Below are 9113 nucleotides of genomic sequence, written 5' to 3' on the forward strand. Positions count from 1 at the left end.
AGATGAATTGGGTGCAGATGGTGAACAAGTCAATGGAAGAGTAGCAGGCGAGGCGTGGAGGGGGGGTGAAGCCCAAGGTCAAGCACAAGGAGAAGCTGAAGAAGCAAACTGGAATCCATTGGAGTGGGATAGACCTGCAGAGGAGTTGACTTGGGAACGTCTTTTAGGCTTAGACGGATCCCTCATTTTCCTTGAACACGTATTTTGGGTTGTTTCGCTAAATACGCTGTTCATTATGGTATTTACTTCTGTTCGTTAAGCCAAACGATAGAGCAATTAACTTCGGTATTTTAAAGTGTCATATTTTCTTTTTCAGGCCTTTGCTTTCTGTCCTTACTATATCGGCAGCTTTGCGATAGCTGGTTTGGGATTACAAGAATACGCAGCCGCGTCGCACTTCGAAGGATTAGTAACTACATTGTGTGGTTATTGCGTTACTGGAGTGTGGTTGGTGGTCCTTCACACACTAGCGGTCCCCTTACGTTTCCAACACTTTCAATATTTATTAGGTTTATGTTATATTATTGTAAAGGTTTCTTTAATGTCCGTCATTGAGATAGGCATACTTCCTCTGGTTTGTGGCTGGTGGTTAGACATTTGTTCGTTAGCAATGTTCGACGCTACACTTAAAGATAGAGAATCTTCGTTCAGATTAGCTCCTGGTACGTCGATGTTTCTGCATTGGCTGGTCGGAATGATTTACATATATTACTTTGCTTCGTTTATTCTATTATTACGGGAAGTGTTACGGCCAGGGGTACTTTGGTTCTTAAGGAACTTAAACGATCCTGACTTTTCCCCTATCCAAGAAATGATACATCTTCCAATTCTGAGACACGTTAGAAGACTCGTAGCATCTGCAGTCATATTTGGAACTGCCATTTTGTTAATGTTATGGTTACCTGTGAAAATTCTAAAATGGGCATGGCCAGGATTTTTACCATACACTGTTACAATTCAGAATGAAGCTCAGGTAAGAAAATAATGAAAAGAGGAAAGAATGATTTCTTTTGTTTAACGAGAATGTTGCGACGTATTATTTCGATGTGATTTTTACCCGTCAATTTATTTTCAAATTAGGTCAGCGAATTATCTTTAGAGCTGCTACTACTGCAAGTGATTCTTCCTGCATTGCTGGAACAATCTCATTCCCGTACATGGTTGAAAGATTTAATAAGAGGCTGGTGCCGAGTAGTGGCCTGGATGTTAGATCTTCAGTCGTACCTTCTGAAAGACCAAACTGAGGATCCAGGAGCGGCAATAATCGAAGAACCACAACATCCAGACTTAGGTGCGGCACATCATGCACTGTTACAACGAGATGTGCCAACAGGTTTCCAACCATATGTCAGGCCACGCTGGTTTCCTGCTCGTCTAGTTGGTCTTTTGTTTTGTGTTTGCGTGTCTCTTGTTATTGCTAGTCTAATAGCAATGATTCTCCCTGTGTGGCTTGGACGCAAAGTAATGGCGTTATGGGTGGTCGGAGCTCCAGCTCCGTCTCCACCCGTATTACCACGTATTTTAAGCGGCTCTGGTAAGTAGTTCGCTTCTTTATGCATAAAATGTTTATTGATTTTCCCTGTTCCCCATCCATCCATCCATCCATCCATCCATCCATCCATCCATCCATCCATCCATCCATCCATCCATCCATCCATCCATCCATCCATCCATCCATCCATCCATCCATCCATCCATCCATCCATCCATCCATCCATCCATCCATCCATCCATCCATCCATCCATCCGTCCGTCCGTCCGTCCGTCCGTCCGTCCGTCCGTCCGTCCGTCCGTCCGTCCGTCCGTCCGTCCATCCGTCCATCCATCTCTACCTACCTACTTCTTCGGTTTAATTATTTCAATTGTTGCTTGAAATATTTCAGAAACGGACGAAACTGTGGTATTTTTATATGAACCAGTTCACGAAGTATACAGCATAGCCTGTGGAACGTATCTATGTTGGGCCGCGGCAAGAGGACTAGCCTTGGCATTTTCTTGGTTACCCCGTGGTCGAAGAGCTCTCTTGGATAGAGTGAAACATTCGGCAATCATAGGTGTTAAAGCATCGGTAGCATTTTTCCTACTTATTGGCCTAATACCACTTTTGTTTGGTCTCCTTCTTGAATTAGTCGTTATAGTACCATTACGCGTACCCCTAGAACAAAGTCCTATTTTGTTTCTCTGGCAAGATTGGGCTCTTGGTGTATTGTATACAAAAATAGCAACCGCCATTATTATGATGGGACCGGATTGGAGAATTCGTCTGGCAATTGAACGAGCATACAACGATGGAATTAGAGAAATAGATTTGAAATTCATCGTTACGGAATTGGCTGCTCCGGTAATATGTTGCTTCGGTCTTGCTTTGGCTGTTCCTTATGCCGTAGCTCATGGAATAGTCCCATTCTTTATCACGAATTTACAGACGCAAATTCTTATCGCCAGACGTTTATATCCTTTCCTTGTGTTAGTACATTTGGTGTGTATCGTTATTTATTTCCAAATTCGACAGTTCAAAAAACTTTATGAACATATAAAAAATGACAAATATCTCGTGGGACAAAGACTTGTAAATTATGAACATCAAAATAAGTCTCAGCAGTAAGTACAGCAACAATCACAAGCATCAAGCTAACATTTCCTGCTATAATTATTTGTCGATCGTGACATGAATTTAACAAAAGATCCTTCTTCAATGTACATTTTCTATCGCACTTGATCGTAACAGACCCTAACTTATGTTAATTATACATTCATTTTTAGTATTATAATTTATTAATGTAAGCGATACAAAATAAATTGAAAAGACTGTTATTCAATGTATCGCTTTTCCGTTTGATGATACATTACAGATTGTCGATACTTTTGATCTGAATTAAGAAAAATATGCGGTTTGAAAGCAGCAATAAATATTTTGCGCGGTAACGAATACGATAATTTCCAAGAACCGAAAATTTTCACCGCTCTATCCTTTACTGTTGACAAAACCGACTAATTTTGTTAGGTACATATACATCCGAAACTTCAATTTTCGACATTGAAAAAATTCAATGTACAAAGTTCAATTACACTCCAATGAATCCTTAGAAAATAAAGTTCAAAGCGCGTACTATTATGAAAGTAAGGCTACATTTTAACTGAAAGAATAACGCAATCGTATTTTATTGTACAGAATTGAATATGTCTAGAACGATTTATTCGAAGTGAAATTAAGAGATATTTATACATTGGTGAAAATAAAGAGTCATATTTCCTGAAAAATTTGCCCGTTAACCATTATTTTTTCAGTTAATCATGCGAAACTTGTTTTATCTACTGACGAGATATTACGAACACAATATATTGTGAAACAAAATTTGTCGCATAAATGTAATTACGCCAAAAGAAATACAGAAAAAAAAAAATCAGTGAACTTATTATACGAGAGATCTCCTTTCCGTAGAAATCACAATAAACTCCGCAATCATAGTTTATTTCGTATGCAATTAGGATATACGCTTTGCACATCGTAAACGTAATTTTATGTGCAGATATAAAGTTAGGTATAAGTAAGGACTATTTATTTGTATAAGTACTAATCGTTCAGATATCAATGAGAAACTGTACGATCACAAAATATGTAAAGATATTTCCGCGATGTATATTAAAACGTAATTGAAATAATAAATAATGTCCTTGTGGAAAGTATGATTTATTATTCCTGTCAACTTCTTTCAAAACTTCATTTATCAAATAGGGATAAATTCAATCCCCCCCCAATATGTGTACACAGCCGACGTGTCATTTATGTATATATAAACGAATAAAGAAATACAAAATATTTTTACAATGATACTTTCCAAATGTAAAGTCACAGCATAAATAGTTATTACTTTAGTTCCTCGTTAAGTGGTAACAGATTACCGATTAATTTAAAGGATTCAGGATGTTTCTCCACCCTCAAATATAATAAAGTAAATGTATTTATTACCTGAAAAATATCAGGCAAGTTATTATATTGTTTATATTACTCCTCCGTATATTCATGATTTATAGTCATACTACGTACGACATCAGCTTACTTCTTTACATTACCTGAGTAACAGCAGGTTGTTTCCAGGAAATGCTTATCGTCGGAACCGAACATTCCGAAGAATATGAAACAGTTGCTAAATCTTTTAACTCTGCTAAGAAAACCCTTAACTTTATACCAACTTGACATAGTATAACATCTATAAAATTTTCCTTTACATTCAATACAATAGCCATGGTAATAATAGGACCTTTTAAATCTATCAGATATGTAAAGTATAATTCACAACTTCGTTCTTGGGCCACTTTTGCGCTATACTTCTTTATATTACAATTCGCCGCTATTCTGTTGTGATAAAAACAAACAACATTAAAATGTTAAACGCACACGTTTATACTTATTATTGTACCAATCAACTATTCACTTCTTTTTTTAACTGACTTACTGTATGCACAGTTTTCGGGACCATTTCTGGGGCAATGCTACACTTGTTACAGTTGAATAAAGTAAACGGTGTACTACGCAATCCGCGTATCGTCGAATTGGAGAAGTAAAATGCGTATAAAGCGATACATTTAAAGCGTAATGTCTCAAATCCTCTTCCACTTTTACAGTAGACGAACATTTATATGTTGCTCGCTGAGAACGTGAAAAATTATTGAAATGTTTATAGGTGTATTAACCAGTATGTAATAATAAGAAGGAACAAAGAATGAATCGTACAGTCATAGCTTTTGAACAAAGATTATTGATAACCATCATCCTATATTTCATTGTTGTTTTTGATTCATTGCTTTCAGATTCAAATTCTTGCTCATACCGTTTAATACTAGCATGCAAAGACGCTGACGATTTTATATCCAAATGAATACCAAATCTCTGTAGAATATCTTTAGACATACTGAGAATATACTTTGAGGGCTCTTTATGATTACGCAATAAAGCAGTCTCAGGAATCGCATCATACAACTGCGTAGCAACCGTCATGTTAGCTAGCAGCATAAACTCTTCTATCAGCCTAAAATATACATGTATACATACATACCTACACATTACATACGCGCGCGCGCGCATGCATGCACACATCATACATATATATACAATTATACTGTAATTTAAGTAACACACATTAAAGATATTATCTTGAAAAAAAAGTACAATTACCTGTTGCTATCGTGCTGTTCTTCTATACAATACGATATCGGTAAACTTGTAATTTTATCAATTCTAACATGTAATTTTGGTTGATCTATTTGTAATGCGCCGTTCTGAAATCTTTTAGCACGTATCTGTGTGGCTAGATCGTGTAAAATGTTTACTTTCATCGATAAATCATTAATACTGAAGTTGCCGTTTATCTTTAAAAAATCATCTGACCAATTATTTTCCGGATGTTCGATAAATTTCTGCGCATGTTGATAAGCCATTTGACAACACGATTTTATTATAGTTTTAGCAAAGCGATGTTTGACAATTTCGGCATTTCGTGTAATTTCCCATATAACAGAAAAAGCCAATTTATCCTGTCCAGGCAATAGAGAACATAGTTGACATAATTGTTTCGGTAACATATGGTACACATTATCTGTCATGTAAACAGTCGTTGCTCGTTTTGAAACCTGAATATCTAACGGAGATAAAAATTCCAAATAATGAGTAACATCTGATATATGCACACCAATCTATAATAAAAGAAAAAAAAAAAAAATACACAATATCTGAATGGATAAACGAACGGGGGATAGAAAACAGCTTTATGAAACAACAAAATTACTTCAAAGTTGCCATTTTGCAAAAGTTTGCAAGAAACTGCATCATCTAGATCGACCGCAGTGTCAGGATCAATAGTAAAAACACATTCGTGTCTCCAATCTTCCCTATCTTTTGTATCATTTTCTGTGAAAGAGTAATCACCATTTGGAATCTCTTTTATCGCATCTTGGCTGTAAGGTGTGACATCTAAATCATATTCAAGTAATATCGCGTTTGATTCTGCTTCTATATCACCTATACTTCCAACTATTTTCTCAATTTTCCTGCAAACAACATAATAGTTTAACAATTTTCGAAACTTGCAGTTTTTTTCATTTATAAATTTTTATTATACCCTTGTGCAAACTGAGGTGTCACCCAATCAGTTATAACAACTAAATATAATGTGCCTTCATAACTACTTGGACACACGGCAAATTGTTGCAGTGATTTTCTATTTACTTTAATCAACGGCACACTGTGATCTCTGGGATAAAAAAATGTAGACATGCCACGCTGTTTTAAACATCCAATTGTTTTCCTTGGATGTATTTTCTTTCGTATACAAACTACAACAGCTGTTTTTTGTTTCTGTCCTTGGTACATTTGCCATTGTTCTTGGGGATTTATACATGCTACAACAAGATCACCATGAAAGGCTCGATTTCTATCCCTTAAACCAAAGATCAATAGATCACACTCGTCAGACATAGATAAAAAAGCATATTTGTAACACTGAGGATTAATACGTAAATATCCTTCTACATATCGATTGTCACTGGAATTTTGATTTTCTAAAAGTTCATTAATTTCCTTTTCTGGGATATATTGTGGAAATGTCTCCTTTTGTTCGGAGGACATAGATTTCTGGTCAGTTTTTACATGGTTCTCCTCCTGCTCCTCCTCCTCCTCCTCCTCCTTCTCCGCCTCCTCCTCCTCCTCCTCCTCCTCCTCCTCCGCCTCCTCCTCCTCCTCCTCCTCCTCCGCCTCCTCCTCCTCCTCCTCCTCCTCCGCCTCCTCCTCCTCCTCCTCCTCCTCCGCCTCCTCCTCCTCCTCCTCCTCCTCCTCCTCCTCCTCCTCCTCCTCCTCCTCCTCCTCCTCCTCCTCCTTCTCCTCCTCCTCTTCAGTATTTACACACGTTGCACTTGTATTTTCACATTTAGAATTTGTTCTTACCCTTTCCTCCTCTTTACTCGCCTTTTTTCTTGTTTTGGAAATATTTTGTTTTTTCTACACAAAATATATGCATCTAAGAGGTAATTATACAACAAATACAAAATACATGAATAATACCTGCTTGAAAACATTTCCACGATTTGTTCCACAATTTACTACTGTCTCTCGTACACATTTTTTTGAGCATAAATCCTCAGTTGATAATCTTTCGGCAGTCAATTTTTTAATATGATTCGATGCATATCCTGCATTTTCGTCGCATTTCACGGTACCATCTGATTTTAATACACTATTTCTACCTTTACGTCGACATTTATCGTTAGCTTGAAATTTTCTCGCAAGCTGTCTTTTGCACGCTTCTTCCTCAGAAGTTTCTCTTCCCGAAGATTGAAATGTTATATCATTTTCCTTTTCACTAATTTCACGAGCAAATTTTTTAATAAGTGCAGGTTGATTTTGTTTAACAAAATTCGAAGGAGTCGACTTTTTTGACATAATTTTGATTTTGTGTCTATTACTTGTTTAAATATACACGAAAATTACGTACAATCAATTTATCACACATAACTATTACTTTATAATGTTACAAACATTATACAAATGCGCACTATATATACGTAAGGAACATAGATACATATATAGGGGCAGAACGTCTCCGCGTCGGGAAAAACTACAAAACTTAGGTTATATCTTTCAAGTACCAACAGACAAGTTTACTCACTCTCGAAGATAAGGTTTCAACGATGAAAAAGCGGCATTATTTAAGTACGTGTATGTATGTGTGTATAATACATACGCAGCAAACATTTAACTATCAAGGATGGACAATAAACTTAACAAAAGTATAAATCCCCCGCCGACTTATAGCAGAAATAATAACTTCAGCTTTCACTCGACATTGATAATTTAAATTTGACGTCACTTCAAGATGATTCACGTTTCAGCGTGTGGAATTTACGCTATTCACAGCTGAATATTTTCTCGTTTGGTTTTTCTCGTTTTATTTATTTTGGTCGATAGAAAATTTACCTAACTACGGATATTTCCATGATTATTATTTTAATTGCGTGAAACTCGTGGCAGGGAACGTTTTACAGAATTTTGTCTGCCAATCGCACAATAGGCGCGATTGTTGTGCACCTTAACTACTCACTACTCGTCGATTGGTCACTGATAAATAAAAACCGCGAATACAACGGAATCGTGAGGAAGTTGTATAGGTAAGTTTTATGGCGAATGTTGGCTAACGCTAGGAATTTTGTTAACGCTAGGGTCGTATCGTATAGAGAATGTGAAATTATCAAGTGTTACTGAAGCTATTGGACCAGTTGGCAGGCAGGTTTAGTGAGATAGTACGTAATAGAGAAATTGTGTCGTGAATAGAGTGGAAAGGTAAGGTTGTTTCGATCGGTAGAAAAGAAACGCGATTGCCGAGGCAGTCGGGCGAGAGACCGAGCTCCGAGAGGATCGAAACGTAAGACGAAGGAGTAGAAAGGGAAAGAAGGAGGAGCGCGTGCATCGTGTAGGAAAAAGTTGGAAGACGCATTGTTAATCAAAAGGTTGGTGAAGTTTGAACGGTAACGAGGAAACAACGTAGAAAAATGTTTCACGTAAGGAGACTTGCAAGATCTTCGATCGCCTTGAAGCAAGTACCGAGCAATGACATTATTCGCAACACACTGATACGTGTCGTACCGGCGTTTCAAACACGCGGTTACGCCGATCATCAGATACCCGATCGTCTGAAGAATATTCCCGAGGATGCGAACCCAAAATTTTTCGATATGGTCGAGTACTTTTTTCACCGAGCTTGTCAAATCGTCGAGGACAAGTTAGTGGAGGATATCGGGAAACGCTCGAGGATGAGCGTGGAAGAGAGGAAGAAAAAGGTGAAGGGTATCTTAATGCTAATGGAACCATGTGACCATATCCTCCAAACCACTTTTCCCGTGAGACGCGATTCAGGAGACTACGAAATGATCACTGGCTACCGCGCTCAACATTCAACGCATAGAGTACCCTGCAAAGGAGGTAAAAAACCAGAGAGAACGTTGTTCAAATCATTTTTCACTTTTACTTCTACCTTTGCCATTTCGTTCACCATTTTTCGATAATATCTAACGATCGTAATTTAGTGATACGCTGGCAATATTTGAACAAATATATACAGGAC

General features: G+C 37.4%; 3 protein-coding genes across 4 annotated transcripts in view; 2 read left to right on the forward strand and 1 right to left on the reverse strand.

The window, feature by feature from the left end:
- Positions 1-2727, forward strand: part of LOC108579547 (E3 ubiquitin-protein ligase MARCH6) — a 4245-nt gene extending 1518 nt beyond the window's left edge. Inside the window, 4 exon segments of the mRNA XM_017943110.1 lie at positions 1-238; positions 317-973; positions 1081-1534; positions 1884-2727. The exon segment at positions 1-238 is cut by the window's left edge and continues 29 nt beyond it. Coding sequence (XP_017798599.1) covers positions 1-238; positions 317-973; positions 1081-1534; positions 1884-2605 — 2071 coding nt within the window. The 3' untranslated portion in view covers positions 2606-2727.
- A 1029-nt stretch (positions 2728-3756) lies between these two features.
- Positions 3757-7435, reverse strand: LOC108579599 (DIS3-like exonuclease 2). Its single transcript, XM_017943173.1, has 8 exons — positions 7298-7435; positions 6120-6685; positions 5787-6048; positions 5177-5694; positions 4736-5030; positions 4458-4651; positions 4075-4357; positions 3757-3970 (listed from the first exon to the last, which is right to left on the reverse strand). The coding sequence occupies exons 1-8, from the start codon at positions 7433-7435 to the stop codon at positions 3869-3871; spliced, it is 2358 nt and encodes a 785-aa protein (XP_017798662.1). The 3' UTR covers positions 3757-3868.
- Positions 7436-8239: 804 nt separating this feature from the next.
- LOC108579518 (glutamate dehydrogenase, mitochondrial) overlaps positions 8240-9113 on the forward strand; it is a 6809-nt gene continuing 5935 nt past the window's right edge. Inside the window, exon 1 of one of the 2 annotated variants that reach the window (XM_017943066.1) lies at positions 8240-8990. In XM_017943066.1, the coding sequence (XP_017798555.1) occupies positions 8542-8990 (449 nt within the window). In that variant the 5' untranslated portion in view covers positions 8240-8541. The remainder of the gene's footprint in view (positions 8991-9113) is intronic. The other variant, XM_017943065.1, reaches the window with a different exon arrangement.

Source organism: Habropoda laboriosa, unplaced genomic scaffold (genome assembly GCF_001263275.1).
Source record: "Habropoda laboriosa isolate 0110345459 unplaced genomic scaffold, ASM126327v1 scaffold33, whole genome shotgun sequence".
NCBI classification, from domain to species: domain Eukaryota; kingdom Metazoa; phylum Arthropoda; class Insecta; order Hymenoptera; family Apidae; genus Habropoda; species Habropoda laboriosa.

Coding starts and splice junctions, on each gene's coding strand:
- LOC108579599 (XM_017943173.1), bottom strand. CDS start 7,435: ATGTCAAAAAAGTCGACTCCTTCGAATTTTGTTAAACAAAATCAACCT. Junction 6,049..6,119: donor ACACCTCAGTTTGCACAAGG/GTATAATAAAAA, acceptor TGTTGTTTGCAG/GAAAATTGAGAAAATAGTTG. Junction 5,695..5,786: donor TGCAAAATGGCAACTTTGAA/GTAATTTTGTTG, acceptor CTTTTATTATAG/ATTGGTGTGCATATATCAGA.